Raw genomic sequence first — 17,910 nt, 5'->3', positions numbered from 1 at the left:
GGGTAGCCTGCGCCGGCTATCTGGCACTAAGGTCCACTCCCCAGTTTCTGGCTTGAAGGTCGCGAATGAAGTCCTTGTGGCCCCTGAGGCTGTCTCCAATGCCTTCGGCCGCTTTTTCGCCGAGGTTTCGAGCTCCGCTCATTACCACCCTGCCTTCCTCCCCCGCAAACAGGCAGAGGAGGCTAGGCCACCTGACTTCCGCTCCTCGAATTGTGAAAGTTATAATGCCCCATTCACCATGCGGGAACTCGAAACCGCACTTGGCCGATCACGGTCCTCCGCTCCAGGGCCTGATTCTATTCATATTCAGATGCTGAAGAACCTTTCTCCTGCGGGTAAAGGTTTTCTTCTTCGTACATACAATCGCATCTGGATTGAGGGACATGTTCCCGCATGCTGGCGCGAGTCTATTGTTGTCCCGATTCCTAAGCCGGGGAAGGACAAGCACTTGCCTTCCAGTTATCGACCTATCTCGCTTACCAGCTGTGTCTGTAAAGTGATGGAGCGAATGGTTAACTCTCGATTGGTTTGGCTGCTCGAATCTCGACGCCTACTTACCAATGTACAATGTGGATTTCGTAGGCGCCGCTCTGCTGTTGACCATCTGGTTACCTTGTCGACCTTCATTATGAATAACTTCTTGCGGAAGCGCCCGACCGCGGCTGTGTTCTTTGATTTGGAGAAGGCTTACGACACCTGTTGGAGGGCGGGCATTCTCCGCACCATGCATACATGGGGCTTTCGCGGTCGCCTCCCTCTTTTTATTCATTCCTTTTTAATGGATCGACAGTTTCGGGTACGTGTGGGTTCTGTCCTGTCCGACACCTTTCGCCAGGAGAATGGGGTGCCACAGGGCTCAGTTTTGAGCGTCGCTCTCTTCGCCATCGCGATCAATCCAATAATGGATTGCCTCCCAGCTGATGTATCAGGCTCCCTTTTCGTGGACGATTTTACCATCTATTGCAGCGCGCAGTGTGCACGTGTCCTGGAGCGCTGTCTTCAGCGTTCTCTTGACCGTCTTTACTCCTGGAGTGTCGCCAATGGCTTCCGTTTTTCTGCCGAGAAGACGGTCTGTATTAACTTCCGGCGCTACAAAGAGTTTCTCCCACCGTCCTTACGACTCGGTCCCGTTGCTCTCCCACTCGTGGAGACAATCAAATTTTTTGGCCTTACCTTTGACAGGAAACTTAGCTGGTCTCCACATGTGTCATATTTGGCCGCCCGTTGTACCCGTTCTTTAAATGTCCTCCGTGTTCTCAGTGGTATGTCGTGGGGAGCGGATCGAACCGTCCTACTTCGTCTATATCGGTCGATCGTCCGCTCCAAGCTGGATTATGGGAGCTTCGTATACTCCTCTGCACGGCCATCCATCTTACGCCGCCTCAACTCCATCCAACATCGGGGTTTACGACTTGCGATCGGAGCATTTTATACCAGTCCCGTAGAGAGTCTTCATGCTGACGCTGGCGAATTGCCACTCACCTACCGGCGCGATATACTGCTTTGCCGGTATGCCTGTCGGCTACTGTCAATGCCCGACCATCCGTCTTATCGTTCCTTTTTTGACGACTCTCTTGACCTTCAATACGGGTTGTATGTCTCTGCCTTGCTACCCCCTGGAGTTCGCTTTCGTCGCCTCCTTCAACACCTTCATTTTTCACTCCCTGCAACCTTTCGAGTGGGCGAGAGCCGCACGCCACCTTGGCTCCAGGCTCAGGTCCGCGTTCACCTCGACCTCAGCTCGCTCCCAAAAGAGGTCACCCCCGGTTCGGTCTACCACTCCCGTTTTTTGGAACTTCGTTCGAAGTTCAACAACGTGACTTTCATTTATACAGATGGCTCTAAGACCAATGACGGGGTCGGGTGTTCCTTTATTGTCGGGGCACAAAGTTTCCAATACCGGCTCCATGGCCATTGTTCGGTCTTCACAGCTGAGCTCTTTGCCCTCTACCAGGCTGTTCTTTACATCTGCCGCCACCGACATTCTGCTTATGTCATTTGCTCAGATTCCCTGAGCGCCATCCAGAGCCTCAGTGATCCGTACCCGGTTCACCCTTTCGTACACCGGATCCAACGCTCTCTTCAGCAGCTGGTGGACGTCGGTACGCCAGTTAGCTTTATGTGGGTTCCTGGCCATGTCGGTATCCCTGGGAACGAAGCTGCAGATGCCGCGGCCAAGGCTGCGGTCCTCCAGCCTCGGACAGCTTCTTGTTGTGTCCCTTCGTCCGATTTTAGCAGGGTCATTTGTCGGCGCGTTGTGTCGCTGTGGCATGCCGATTGGGCTGCACTTACCGACAACAAGCTTCGGGCCTTAAAACCTCTTCCCGTGGCTTGGACGTCCTCCTCACGCCCTTCTCGGCGGGAGGAGGTCGTTTTAGCAAGGTTAAGAATTGGACACTGCCGGTTCAGCCATCGCCATCTGCTGACGGCTGCGCCGGCGCCGTTCTGCCCATGTGGGCACTTGCTGACTGTTAGACACATTTTAATGTCCTGTCCTGATCTTAACACACTGCGCCTCGATCTTAACCTGCCTAATACTTTCGATGCCATTTTAGCGGATGACCCACGAGCAGCTGCTCGTGTTCTTTGTTTTATCAATTTGACACACCTCGCTAAGGACATTTGATGATGTTTTTTCATCCTATGCCTGTCAGTCTGTCTTTTATTGTGTTTTCCCTTTTAGTTGTTGTTGTCAACTTGTGCCTCGCGGTGCATTCTTAGAGTAGTCAGGGCGCTAATGACCATTGAAGTTGTGCGCCCGAAAACCCCAAAAAAAAAAAAAAAAAAGAAAAAAAAAATCATATAAGGCAAGGCACTTCTTTGTCTTCACATATATCTGAGCTACTGGTTATGGGTAACTGCAACACTGCTCGCTTGCCAACTGTATGTGGCACTCCAGCCTTTGCCACACTGTCTTTCTGAATACATGCCTAGCTGTAAATAACCCCATTTTCCATCTCACTGACATGGGATGCGGGTGTACAATTCTGCACGGCCAAAAGATCAATGCACCTGTGGTCCTGTAGGACACGGCATGTGATCCTTCAGAACCCATTGATTTCACATTCCTGAGCATCAATGTTGTTGTAGGATAAACCACAGTCTTGATGGGCAACAAACCTCCTGTTATTAAATTCCAGCATATGCTAGTAGATGTTTTTCCTTTATGCACAATCTTCTCACAACCAACAAACATTCAGTTGTGATTTCTGAATGAAAAGCCCACTGACCCACTGCATAGTCTATCCTTATATATGTAACATAAGTGGCATTACTCTTATCTGATTTGTGTGGATGCTGTGACGTGAAAATATTTTGCAATCCAAGTATGTAAAGTACTTCATGGCAGTTTCACATTTTTGCTTGCTGCCTTCATGGTATTGGAATTTCAATTGCCAGCAGTGCGGCAGTGTATTTTAGGTGACAATGAGACTTGTATGGTGCAAAATTGTTCCGTATAGTTTAAGTTCATGATCAATATTTTTTCTCCCATTGCTAGTGGCCTATTGTCTTCTCCTTACTACTGCATGTGTGTTGAGGTCCAGCATATTGTCTGGGACCTAATCTCTTCCTCTCTTTTTATAATCCTTTTCTTTTTTAATGCATGTCCTATCCAGTTTTGGTTGTGTCTCCAAACTGGTCCTTAAAGCAGATGAAATTTGTATTTTTGTGGGGAGAGGGTTTTGGACACCCCCACCCAAAAACAAACACACACACACACACACACACACACACACACACACACACACACACACACACACACACACACACACACGCAGGGAATCAGCCACTTTATATCTACATTAATATGAAAAACACTTATAGCTGTATATTATACATATCTAATGTAAATTGATTATGTTTTTTCACTCTGTTACAGACGCAAAGCATGTACCTCTCCGGTCATCAAGGTCAGCAGCAAAGGTGTGTTAATGAAAGATTTTCAAAAATATCCAGTTAATAACTTCATATTTATCATATAACTTTTTGTCATGCCTGTAGCATTTGGGGGGGGGGGGGGGGTTAGGATGTCTGACGGGATATGACTTGGAAAAGGAGAGGCACCACAGGACTTTTCAATTTCCACTGTCTATACTTTTACTAATAAATTCATAAAACATTGTCAGCATGACCAGGAAGGATTCAGGATTCACACTCATAGCTGCGGAAGTTAAAAAACATAACAAAATAATTGTTTTTACTTGGGAAATTTCATTTTTTCACTTACTATTGGCTGCATTTGTTGGTATAGGTACACTTTTTTCATAAGTAAGACAGATTCTTCGATGAATTTTGCACAGCATACAAACCTTACTTACAGGTGTATGAAACTCTAGAATTTATTTAATTTATGAAAAAATGAGTGAGCTGTTACATTTTAAACTTCATGTTTAGAAAAAACTCAACTTCTATATTTAATTATCTCAATTTTTACCGCAGTTTTTAATAAATTTTAAAAATTCTAGAGTTTTTTTACACCTGTAAGTATTGTTTGTATGCTGTGCAAAATTCATCGAAGAATCTCTTAGTAATGAGGAAAAGTGTACCTACAGCAACAAACACAGGCAGTAGTAAGTGGAAAAAATGATGAAGTTTCTCTGTCTATATCCGGATCCCGCTCCATCTACTGCCGGATCTGGGTGCAGGTGAGTCCTCTCCATTTGGCTCGGTCTGTCCACCACTTTTCTTCCTCCACTTGCTGCCAGGTCACACCTCTCCTTTCCATAGATATTCTCACTCCCATTTTCCACCGTGTTCTTGGGTGCCCTCTAGGTCTTTTTCCATCCATCTTTAGTTCTTCCACAATTTTGGGGAGTCTCTGCCCATGCATCCTCTTAACATGCCCATACCATCTTAATCAATCTCTCTCTCTCTCTCTCTCTCTCTCTCTCTCTCTCTCTCTCTCTCTCTCTCTCTCCCCCTCTCCCCCTCCCTCCCTCCCCCCCCCTCTCTCCCCCCCTCCAATTTCTTCTCTCATACTTTCTTGTTTAAGGTCCTGTCTAATCTCTACATTCCTTAATCTGTCCAGTCTTGTTTTTCCCCTAACTGCTCTGAGAAATTTCATTTTCCCTGTTTGCAGTCAGCTCCAGTCCCTTTCTGTCATTGTCTGTTTTGCTCCACCATAGGTGGAAGTAATAATTCTTATACATAAGGAGTTTTGCTCTTTCTGAAACTTCATTATTCCAAATCAGGTGTTTTATTGTTTGGTAGAAATTGCCTCCCTTCTGTAACCTCCTATTAATTTCGGTAGTTATTCTTCCATCCCTAGATATTTCACTCCTTAAATAAGTGAAACTTTCTACCACTTTGAGGGGTTCTCCATTCAAGGTAATATTTCCGTTGATTCCTTTCTCTCTTCCAAATACCATTACTTCACTCTTATCTTTATTTATTTTTAATCCATACCTTTTCATTATTTCCTTCCATGCCTCAAGTTGTAACTGTACATCTGCCTCTTTATCACCCCATATTACCATATCATCTGCAAAAATCCTCTTTTTGTCTTTTTCTTTTACTATTTCTTTAACTGCCCTATTCATTCCCTCCATCACAACATTAAAAAGTGCAGGAAATAGAATACTTCCTTGCTTAAGTCCTTGTCTTATTTCGTAGTATTCAGAGTTCCCCAATGGTGTTCTGATTCCACAATTGTGTCCTCTGTACATTAATGTATTCATCTTCTATATCTATCTTCTTCATTTCTTCCCATAGTCTTTCCCTGTTAACTGAACCATATGCCTTTTCTATGTCTATAAAAACCATTATTGCCCTTTTATTATACTCCCAACTTTTTTCTAACAGTTGACAGATAGAAAATATCAGGTCGATTGTGCTTCTCCCTTTCGTAAACCCGTGCTGTTCTTCTCATCGCCTTTGAAATCTTTTCACTTATTCGACTTGGTAAAATTCTTTCAAAAATCTTGGCTGTATGACTCATAAGGGTTATTCCTCTGTAGTTTTTACAAAGTCTTTTATTGCCTTTTTTTGAAGATGGGAACAATGTCTCCTCAAATCGTCAGGGATTGTACTATTTCTCCACACACTTTATAGTACTCTATACAGCCACTGCATTCCCACTGGACCTACTGCTCTTTATCATACTGCTTGTTATCATACTTCATCAGGTCCTGGGGCTTTTCCCCCATTCATCTTCATAGCCATTTCCATTTCTTCCAGCGTAATTTGCCCACATTCTGCTTCCCAACTTCTCTCAGTTTCTCCATTATTTGTTGTTTCCTCATGTACCTGCTCCTCAACGTTTAAATGTTTCTTAAAATGTTCTTTCCAGAGATCTTTTATATTCCCTGGATCTTCAATCACGGTACTGTCCCCTGTTTCCATCTTTACTGGTACTTCAGAAGCCTTCCTTTTAATTTTCATCATTTTATAGAACATTTTCGTATTGCTTTTCACATCTTCTTCAAGTTTTTTTTTTGTAAACTCTTCCCATGCCTTTTTCTTTGCTGTTCCCACTATTTCTTTGCATGTCTTCTTTTCCTCTATATATCTTTTATGGTCTTAGTCATTTTTAGTTTTCCACCACTTTCTCCATGCTCCATTTTTTCTTCTAACTGCTTGGATTGTGGTATTATCCCACCAAATTGTCTTCCTTACTTTTTCCTTTCCAGATGTTGTACCACATACTTTTGTGGTGCTTCGACTAAAGTGTCTTTGAATAAACTCCATTCTTCTTCTACATCACAGAAAACATCTTTTGGGAATATTTGTGTGATTAATTCTCTGTACTTCTCAGCACATTCACTCTCCTTCAGTTTCCAATCCCATATCCTCACCACTTTCTTCTGTTTTCTATTTTTCACACACTGATTCATTTTCCATTGTCCCACCAGTAATCTGTGGTCTCCATCCTCACTCACACTTGGAATTACCTTCACATTTGTTACTTTCTCTCCCCATTCCCTATCTACTAGAATATAATCAATTATACTCTTGGTTCTTCCATCCCAACTGTATCTGGTGATAACACGACTTTCTCTCTTCATAAACCAGCTGTTTGCTATTTTCATTCCATTCCTCTGGCACAAATCCAGGACTTTCCCCTTCTTCATTTTTGCCTTCATATCCAAAACATCCCAACACTTGCTCAAATCCGTTTCTGTCTTTGCCTCCATGTGCATTAAAATCTCCCGTCACTATATTAGCACACTCTGTATGGTTTTCCAACTCATTTTCAAAGTCCATCTTCTCTTCTTCGCTACATCCCACTTGTGGTGCATAAATCTGGATTACTTTTAGTGCCTTTTTTGGAATCTCAGGTTTAAGATTATGATCCTGTCCGATATATATCTCACACTTTCAATACAGCTTTGTACATTCTTATTCACCATCACTGCCACACCATTTCTTCCAAACCTGTTATTCCCACTCCAGTACAGTTTTCCTCCTCCTCTCAAATTCTTCGCATCTTTTCCCTTCCACTTTGTTCCGCTTAATCCCAATATAGCTAACTTTCTCTCTGTTAGTACATCTGTCATTTCTTCCATTTTTCCATTGAGGGTTAATATATTTAGGTTATTTTTTAGTCCATTTGGTTTCATCTTCTTGTGCTGATGAATATCATCAGGTCTCCCATCATTCGCACCAGTACTTGGAGAAGCAGTGGGGTCAAATTTTGAGTGGTTTGTTCTGAGGCTCATCTGTGTTTTGAAAGCATTATATGAAGATTTTCCTACAGGCTTGTTAGGCCTAATGCAAGAAAAGATTTTCTGTTGCGGTTGTCTCCCTTAGACTTTGGAGTTCCTCCTCCACCACAAGGCAGTGGTCCCCTTTCTCATTTAATCCCCAGAAAGGAGGGTTGTCTTATCTGCCAGCTACGCCATTCCACAGTCTTCCTTCTCTGCCGTCGCTGCCATTAAGGTCTTCATCCGTAACCGTGGTCATGGGTTCCTTGTTACACCACACGGGATTGGGTACCTGTCTGAACTCGGCCATCCTAGCCTACTGAAGTGTAGGATGGCCACACCTGCGACGTGGACACACCAGACAGGAATTACCCCAGTGGAGGAATAGGGAAGCGGATCCTATCTCCCTGGAGCCGGGTTAATGATTGTGTATGGTGCCGCAATCAAAGGTTTCAAAGTTTCACATGTAAAAATATTATTTTGTTATGTTTTTAACTTCCACTGCCGCCATGAGTGTGACTCCTGAATCCTTCCTGGTCATGCTGACAAAGTTTTATAAATTTATTTGTAAAAGTATAGACAGTGGAAATTAAAATGTCTTGCATTGCCTCTCCTCCTCAAAGTTGTCCCATTTGACGACCTACCTCCCTTAAGAAACCAAGTACATTTCCCTGTATCAGGTGAAAGTAAAAGATTATTTTGCCAACATTTTTCATTGGATACAGATGCAATAATAAGTAATATTTTTATTGAATTGCAGCACCAGCTACACCATAATATTTTTATTGAATTGCAGCACCAATTACACCAAAGTTTCTCTGCAACTGGTTTCTGTCCTTAGACCATTTTCAAGCATACACAACATGAGCCGCACATGTCGGTTGGAGTCCACTAGACTTCCTGATGCTCTTCAAGTGGCATGGGGCTCCCAATGTTCAGTTATGAACACTATGAAAATGGCGAAAGGACTGAAACTGCTTGCAATTCATTAAAAATATAATGTAAGTTACACCATTAAATTGTTGTTCGCATATTCAGTACTGCACAAAGACTTTCATTAGTCTTTTCAATACCGCGTAGTATTTAGTTTTCATGTGTGGCTTGGTTTATGTTTCACTTCTATACTGTTTTAAGCTAATGTATGGCATGTGCGCATTATACATTTTATTCGATAATAAAGTTACATAGTTCCTTGAGATGCTTGTTTTACATTAATGTGATTTGTAATGTATGTAAGCAAAGGAATAGAGGTTAAAATTTTACGTTGCAATGGGTTAAGCACAAAAGTGCAGTGCATTGATTTCAAAATACAAAATATTTCATGTAAAAGTCAGTAATGATGCTCACTGCAGCTCTGTATTTGCATTAGTACTGAAATTATATTTCTAAATACTTCATATGCCATTGTGCATGGAAGGAACTGACCCAGAGGTTGATTGCTGCAGCTGAGGTAGCAAAATGTGCACTGCTTGGCCTCAGGGAATGTTGGTATTAAAGTTGCATAGTATGAAACAGTGGACTAACAATTTGTGCTAAAAGATTACAAGGTTATGAGACTTCCTTCAACAACTAACCGTAATTTCTAGTTATTGCACAAACATGCTGCAGTGCCCACTTTACAGGACACAATTTACATGTTGGCATAAAGAAATCAAATTCTGAAAATATAAGAGAAAAAAGTTCGGTGAAAGCTATGTGCTTCCCCATGTTGTTTATTAGAGAGGCTATCAGGAGGATGCATTCCAATTTGTCAGACACATACTGACAGACTGTGATACAAACTATGGAATGTTCACTGTACTATTCATTAAGCAATATCTGTGAATTCTTCTTCAGACCTCCATTTCTATTGCAGTTCGAAGAATATCAAGGCAAAGATTAGTCATACACATATAAGGCTGTTGCAGATAGACTAGTCATGGTGTGCAGTGAAGACAGGTAATCATAGCGTCGGGCTTTCCAAGGATGATGTATGAAGCAGGAAACTTAACAGGATTATTAAAGTTTTACAAAGACCTTGCTGGCCAAAAGCTTTATTTGTGACAGTTGTTTTGTTGTGCCCATCTTTGACTTGGTACCCCTGGTATATTGTTAGTAGCAATTTTCCTTTTCATAATATTGTTACATTCCATCCTGGATTTGTCGTCGTTTAATAATATGAAAAGGATAGTCTGCTGCTCACCACAATATACACTCCTGGAAATTGAAATAAGAACACCGTGAATTCATTGTCCCAGGAAGGGGAAACTTTATTGACACATTCCTGGGGTCAGATACATCACGTGATCACACTGACAGAACCACAGGCACATAGACACAGGCAACAGAGCATGCACAATGTCGGCACTAGTACAGTGTAAATCCACCTTTCGCAGCAACGCAGGCTGCTATTCTCCCATGGAGACGATCGTAGAGATGCTGGATGTAGTCCTGTGGAACGGCTTGCCATGCCATTTCCACCTGGCGCCTCAGTTGGACCAGCGTTCGTGCTGGACGTGCAGACCGCGTGAGACGACGCTTCATCCAGTCCCAAACATGCTCAATGGGGGACAGATCCGGAGATCTTGCTGGCCAGGGTAGTTGACTTACACCTTCTAGAGCACGTTGGGTGGCACGGGATACATGCGGATGTGCATTGTCCTGTTGGAACAGCAACTTCCCTTGCCGGTCTGGGAATGGTAGAACGATGGGTTCGATGACGGTTTGGATGTACCGTGCACTATTCAGTGTCCCCTCGACGATCACCAGTGGTGTACGGCCAGTGTAGGAGATCGCTCCCCACACCATGATGCCGGGTGTTGGCCCTGTGTGCCTCGGTCGTATGCAGTCCTGATTGTGGCGCTCACCTGCATGGCGCCAAACACGCATACGACCATCATTGGCACCAAGGCAGAAGCGACTCTCATCGCTGAAGACGACACGTCTCCATTCGTCCCTCCATTCACGCCTGTCGCGACACCACTGGAGGCGGGCTGCACGATGTTGGGGCGTGAGCGGAAGACGGCCTAACGGTGTGCGGGACCGTAGCCCAGCTTCATGGAGACGGTTGCGAATGGTCCTCGCCGATACCCCAGGAGCAACAGTGTCCCTAATTTGCTGGGAAGTGGCGGTGCGGTCCCCTACGGCACTGCGTAGGATCCTACGGTCTTGGCGTGCATCCGTGCGTCGCTGCGGTCCGGTCCCAGGTCGACGGGCACGTGCACCTTCCTCCGACCACTGGCGACAACATCGATGTACTGTGGAGACCTCACGCCCCACGTGTTGAGCAATTCGGCGGTACGTCCACCCGGCCTCCCGCATGCCCACTATATGCCCTCGCTCAAAGTCCGTCAACTGCGCATACGGTTCATGTCCACGCTGTCGCGGCATGCTACCAGTGTTAAAGACTGCGATGGAGCTCCGTATGCCACGGCAAACTGGCTGACACTGACGGCGGCGGTGCACAAATGCTGCGCAGCTAGCGCCATTCGGCGGCCAACACCGCGGTTCCTGGTGTGTCCGCTGTGCCGTGCGTGTGATCATTGCTTGTCCAGCCCTCTCGCAGTGTCCGGAGCAAGTATGGTGGGTCTGACACACCGGTGTCAATGTGTTCTTTTTTCCATTTCCAGGAGTGTAGAAGGCATAGAGTTGCAGAGCGACACAATAAAAAGGCAGCTAATCATTTAAGTTTTCAGACAAGTGTGTCATCCTCAAATAGGACGCGTGGCACGCACGCACGCTTTTTACTAATGTCTCTGGCTGTGGCTGTGTGTCCATTGTGCAACAATCTGTGGTGGTGGTGGTGGTGGTGGTGGTGGTGGTGGTGGGTGAGGTAGAGGTAGAGGCATGGGGCTGGGTTTGGGTGGGCTGTAGTTGGAAAAGGGGGGGAGGGGGTGCAAGAGAAGGTGGAAAGACTGTTGATCCATTAGTGTAATAGAAAGTGTGTATAGTGCTTGAGTGGGAGAATGAAAGGGGTTAGCGAAATGGGGAACAGGTACTAATGAAGGTTGAAACAGTAGGGAGGGGAGGGGTGGGGAGTTAAAAGAACAAAGGCCATATTGTAGGGAGAGCTCCCACCTGTGAAATTCAGATACACTGGTTTTGTTAGGAAGGATCCAGATGACTCTGGCTGTGAAGTAGTCATTGAAGAATTTCTCTCTCTCTCTCTCTCTCTCTCTCTCTCTCTCTCTCTCTCTCTCTCTATCTATCTTCCATGCTCACACTCTGGCATGCCTTCTACTCCACCAACACACTCAACACACAGTATTTTCCCCTTCTGTATGTATGCCCTCTCTCTTTGCTCCCTCCCACCTTCCTTCTCTGATTCTGGCCCTTGCAGTCCTTCCTGTCTCCACCATGTTCTTGCACACTCCCATAAGTAGCTCATAGGCTCTGAATTGCATACCTTTAGAGCTACGAGCACTTATTACTCTCTGTTACTGTGAAACACATTTCTTTTATCGAACAGATGATCATAGCTCTTAAGGGCTTATGTTTACTGGACAGTTTTTTCTGGGTTTGGTCCCTGTTACCTCCTCCCAAAATATGGAAAGTAAAAGAGCTGGCTGTAAAAGAGATGTGTTTCACACTATTGTAGATGAACAAGTGATCATAGCTCTTAGGACACGCCTTTTTGGAACCCATGTTTAATAGACTTTTCTCTTGTTTTGGGGCAAGGAACTTATCCCCAAAGTTTGTAAAAGTGTTTTTAAACATCCTGTAAAAAATTAACTGACAAATTGAAACTAAATGCCAAATTCCTATATATGTTGCAGGATTAGCATTCCTGGAAGAAGGGGTGTGACAGAAAATAGCTTAGTTACATCATGGATGATTTTCCAAAATGAGGACTTGGATGAAGTTTAGAAAATAGAAATGAGGCCCTGGCAGAATTGAAACTGGGATGACAGATCCGGTGTGCCATGCATGAAGAGTTCTGCCCAGGGGTTAGGGTGATGTGTGGGCATCCAGGGAGAATTAGTTTTAAATAAGAAGAAAACTCTGTTAAAAACATGGTGTCAGGTTTACTGTTCATTTAGGAATACATATGGCACAGCTGGGGAAGACGCCATGCTGAGGGGGCCATTATGGCCAAAGTTCAGAGTGAATCATAAAATAGAGATAAAAGTTTTGTCGAATTGTGATCTAGCAGCAGAGAGTGAGACGCGTCTCGACCTGACATCAGAGACCCTGTGTGCACTTTTTCCTACGCTTCCATTGGTTGAGGGTTGCAGGCAATGTTTGGCAACGTTTCAAGTTTGTCATCAGTCCTTACTGTGGGAACTACACTCAGCTCGACATCACATGCTGGAGGGTGCATGAGCTGCACGAGAGGTCTTCCAAAAAGCAGCACGGTTACCAAAGAAACCAGTTCTTTAAAAAAAGATTAACAAACCGCATCAATTCCCTCCAAATGTGTGGCAACCTGAACTGTTCAGTTCTTAAGAGCATTTCACATGAATGTTCCCATTCTTTCATTTCACTGTTTTTATTTAACATGTTCGTGTTGGCCTCTGCCATCAGTGGGTCATGCTATATCCTCCCATTGGGCAGCTTGTAACCCCCCCCCCCCCCCCCCCCCCCACACTAGCTCAGTGGCAGTCAGCCTGGTCCCTACCAGTCACTAGTGGACATTCCAGCTTCCATGGTGGGCATTAGGAGGTTGGCAATTAAAGAGATTTTCATAAAATTTGGCATAAAGTATCTGCTTAGTGATTTATTATTATTATTATGTGTTAAGCTGTTCAACTCTGCTTTAGAAATTTTATAAACTATAGTTAGTTCCGTAGTTTATAAATCACCATTACTGTGGAATTGGTGGGCGGTTAGAAAATTTTACTACTAACAAAGATACGAAAATGGGTGGTAGTTAAAAAAGGTCGACTACCCCTTCACTAGATTCACCCATTGGGCAGCATGTACCACTGGGGGATCACACTCGACTCTACCAATTACGCTACCAGCAATATGCTAACATACGGTTATTACTTATTAGCCAGGTGCAACGAACAGCTGTGAATACAATTTTGTGTGATCTTTCAACAAGAGAGCTCTCTGAACAAATGATGTTTAACAGTTAGTGTAAAATTATTTTATGTGAGCTCTTGTTATTTTAAAAGAGCAGACTGATGTCATTTTCAGAGTAATGGTTCAGCCCAGAGCATTTGAATGCAACCAATGCTCCACAATGAGAAACAGGAAAAACAGTGCCACCAGATGAAGGAAACCATGAATATGCGTGCCACCCCACAATGACTAACACAGTTGTCAATGCTGAGCTGCCATTGTTTTAAAAATAACAAAGAATTTTGAAATGATAGTAATGTTGTATCCAGTGTGTCACCAATTGATGGTAGGCAATGAAAACCTCGTAACTTCGTTTTCTTAAATTTTGGAGGAGAAGCAAAAACAGTTTGTTAAAGAACAATGTAAAATGACACAGAAAGTTGCTGCATGTGTAACTGTATTGTAGAAGTCTAATTATTGACAGATTAGAGAAATCTGCGCACTTCCAAATCTCTCTCAGATTATGGAGTTACTGGTTATTGGAATTAAGAGATTTCCGCAGACAGATGCGAAGTTTTCATTACCTACCATCAATATAAAGGTCATTTGTAAGAAAAATGTGACCAGCAACCATTTTACTGAGTTCTTTCTTAAAATTACCACATATGACCTGACACAAGATCAAACTGAAACTTGAGAGATTGTGACCCTTATGTTGAAGAACTCCAGCAGAAACGATTGCTTTGTGTGGATCTGTCCATTCTGAATCAGATATGCCTTTTTCTGAAGCTGACAGCTATTTATTTGTATCCACTTAAACCCAATTAACTGCTTACAGGCATTATTCTTCTACTGTTTTGTTCTGATATGAATATTTGAATCAAGTGATTCTCCAGTAAAATTAATAACTCTTAAATCATAAACTGTGCATTGTACTGCATTTTGCACTTGGTGGAAGAATGTGCTCAGCAGAAGGGGAAAAATTGCAAAAGAAGAAATTCTAACAGGATAAGTAATAAAGAATCAACAGTATGTATGTTTATGTAATTAGGAAACAAAAAGATGGCTATATACACACACAATTTGCTATCGTCAAAATATTAATTCTATGGCTTGTTACAATTGACCATACCAGAGTTTCTTTTCTTTGGGAAACATTCCTCAGCTTCAACTGTGCGTTTAATTTACTAGTAGGCAAAATCGCTACTTATGTTGTTTTCAACTGTGTCAACTTTGTTTGGTTGAAATGAGTGGCTTCTGCTTAAAAGTTGATTGCCCAATAGAAACATTCCAATCTGTAATTCTACACTGTATATTTATAGCATGACTTAACAAAATATTTCTATTTTGACTGTATTGGTCAAAAGCTGGCAGTAGTTTAATGTTAATTGCCGTTATCATGTTAGCTGATATTTCTATTTACTTGTTGCTCATCTAATTGATATCTTGTTTATTCCAGGCTGCAGCCACAAAAATTCGGAATGCTGTAGAAGCAGAAAGTGAAGGAAACAGTAAGAAGAGAAGATGCATTGTAAAGACAGAACAAATAAGTGCACCTCAGTCAGTTTTGGATATAATTATTGAAGAACAGGAGACAAATAACATATCACCCAATGTGGCAGACACACTTGTGAAGCTTGAAGTTGCCAGTGCTACAGTGAATGATAAACCACATTTAGATTGTCAGAAAACTGTTAGCAAAGACAATAACGGAGAGTCGCCATCTTCTGATCACCAATCCCCTTTCCAGCGAGGTGTTGTAGCAAACTCAACTTTTGTTCTTGATGTTGTCCAACCAGAAACAGTGAAGTGTCTCTTACCAGAAGTTAGTGATAAACCAAACAGAGACTGTGAAAATTCACCAACAGAAACTGTACAAAACAAAAGTGGCACTGAACTACATAGTACTTTTGTAATATCTACAGGAAATGCAGATGCTGTTTCTGACAAGCTGGAAGAGTATAAACAGTTCAATGCATTAACAAAGACTCCCGAAAAACAGATGGCAAACTTGAACGACAATAAGACTAAAAAAAGGTGAGAAAATTATTATAGAGCTAGCAGGCTGTCAGATGATGATGATGATGATGATGATGATGATGATGTCACTGACACATGCTGTATGTCAGAATTACAGAACACATTAAATAAGGAAAAGTCAACCACTTCTCTTTAGTGGGATGCAGTGTGTTGCATACACATGAAATGGAAAATAGTATTTGTACTAGCTTTTGACCTCTTCTACATGTTCATTGACACTCCCCAATTCACCATACGAACATGACGGAGAGTACCCTATACCACTTCATTTCCTTTCCCGTTACATCGCAAGTAGGACGAGGGAAAAACAACTGTCTATATGCCTCTGTACGAGTCCTAATTTCTCATATCATATATCTTCGTGGAGCTTATGCATAATGTATGTTGGAGACAGCAGAAATATTCCGCAGTCTGCTTCAAACTCTAGTTCTCTAAATTTTTTCTCGATAGTGTTCTTCTAAAAGAACATCACTTTCCCTCCAGGGATTCCCATTTGTAGTTCTGAAGTATCTCCTTGTTGTTGTGGTCTTCAGTCCTGAGACTGGTTTGATGCAGCTCTCCAAGCTACTCTATCCTGTGCAAGCTTCTTCATCTCCCAGTACCTACTGCAACCTACATCCTTCTGAATCTGCTTAGTGTATTCATCTCTGTCTCTCTCTACGATTTTTACCCTCCACGCTGCCCTTCAGTACTAAATTGGTGATCCCATGATGTCTCAGAACACATCCTACCAACTGATCCCTTCTTCTAGTCAAGTTGTGCCACAAACTCCTCTTCTCCCCAATTCTATGCAATACCTCCTTCTTAGTTATGTGATCTACCCATCTAATCTTCAGCATTCTTCTGTAGCACCACATTTCGAAAGCTTCTATTCTCTTCTTGTCCAAACTAGTTATCGTCCATGTTTCACTTCCATACATGGCTACACTCCATACAAATACTTTCAGAAATGACTTCCTGACACTTATATATATACTCGATGTTAACATATTTCTCTTCTTCGGAAACGCTTTCCTTGCCATTGCCAGTCTACATTTTATATCCTCTCTACTTCGACCATCATCAGTTATTTTGCTCCCCAAATAGCAAAACTCCTTTACTACTTTAAGTGTCACATTTCCTAATCTAATTCCCTCAGCATCACCCGACTTAATTTGACTACGTTCCATTATCCTTGTTTTGCTTTTGTTGATGTTCATCTTATATCCTCCTTTCAAGACACTGTTCATTCCGTTCAACTGCTCTTCCAAGTCCTTTGCTGTCTCTGACAGAATTACAATGTCATCGGCGAACCTCAAAGTTTTTACTTCTTCTCCATGAATTTTAATACCTACTCCGAATTTTTCTTTTGTTTCCTTTACTGCTTGCTCAATATGCAGATTGAATAACATTGGGGAGAGGCTACAACCCTGTCTCACTCCCTTCCCAACCACTGCTTCCGTTTCATGCCCCTCGACTCTTATAACTGCCAGCTGGTTTCTGTACAAATTGTAAATAGCCTTTCGCTCCCTGTATTTTACCCCTGCCACCTTTAGAATTTGAAAGAGAGTATTCCAGTCAACATTGTCAAAAGCTTTCTCTAAGTCTACAAATGCTAGAAACGTAGGTTTGCCTTTTCTTAATCTTTCTTCTAAGGTAAGTCGTAAGGTTAGTATTGCCTCAGGTGTTCCAACATTTCTATGGAATCCAAACTGATCTTCCCCGAGGTCCGCTTCTACTAGTTTTTCCATTCGTCTGTAAAGAATTCGCGTTGGTATTTTGCAGCTGTGACTTATTAAACTGATAGTTCGGTAATTTTCACATCTGTCAACACCTGTTTTCTTTGGGATTGGAATTATTATATTCTTCTTTAAGTCTGTGGGTATTTCGCCTGTCTCATACATCTAGTATTCAGAGGTGGGCTGCTAGCTTTGTTACTGATAGGTTTGAACAAAATGTAAGTGTTAAGGAGGAAGTATCTCCTTAACACTTACCTTTTGTTCAAACCTACCAGTAACAAAGCTAGCAGCCCACCTCTGAATTGCTTCTGTGTCTTTCTATAAGCAGACCTGGTACAGATAACAAAAACTCGAGCAGTACTCAAGAATAGGTCACACTAGCGTCCTATATGCGGTCTCCTTTACAGATGAACCACACTTCCCTAGAATTCTTCCAATAAGCAGAAGTTGATCATTCACCTGTCTTACCTCAATCCTCGCATGCTTGTATGATTTCGTATTGCTTTGCAGAGTTACCCCCAGAT

At 42.8% G+C, this 17,910-nt stretch overlaps 1 protein-coding gene across 4 annotated transcripts in view; it reads left to right on the top strand.

The window, feature by feature from the left end:
- LOC124785800 (calponin homology domain-containing protein DDB_G0272472-like) overlaps positions 1–17,910 on the top strand; it is a 165,607-nt gene that overhangs the window by 67,228 nt on the left and 80,469 nt on the right. For all 4 annotated transcript variants that reach the window (XM_047254212.1, XM_047254211.1, XM_047254213.1 and 1 more), the window contains 2 exons: positions 3,881–3,924; positions 15,088–15,665. In XM_047254212.1, the coding sequence (XP_047110168.1) occupies positions 3,881–3,924; positions 15,088–15,665 (622 nt within the window). The remainder of the gene's footprint in view (positions 1–3,880; positions 3,925–15,087; positions 15,666–17,910) is intronic.

This window comes from Schistocerca piceifrons, chromosome 1 (genome assembly GCF_021461385.2).
Source record: "Schistocerca piceifrons isolate TAMUIC-IGC-003096 chromosome 1, iqSchPice1.1, whole genome shotgun sequence".
Classification (NCBI taxonomy): Eukaryota; Metazoa; Arthropoda; class Insecta; order Orthoptera; family Acrididae; genus Schistocerca; species Schistocerca piceifrons.
Note: the sequence above shows the minus strand (reverse complement) of the source record. Positions and strands in the feature narration are given on the sequence as shown.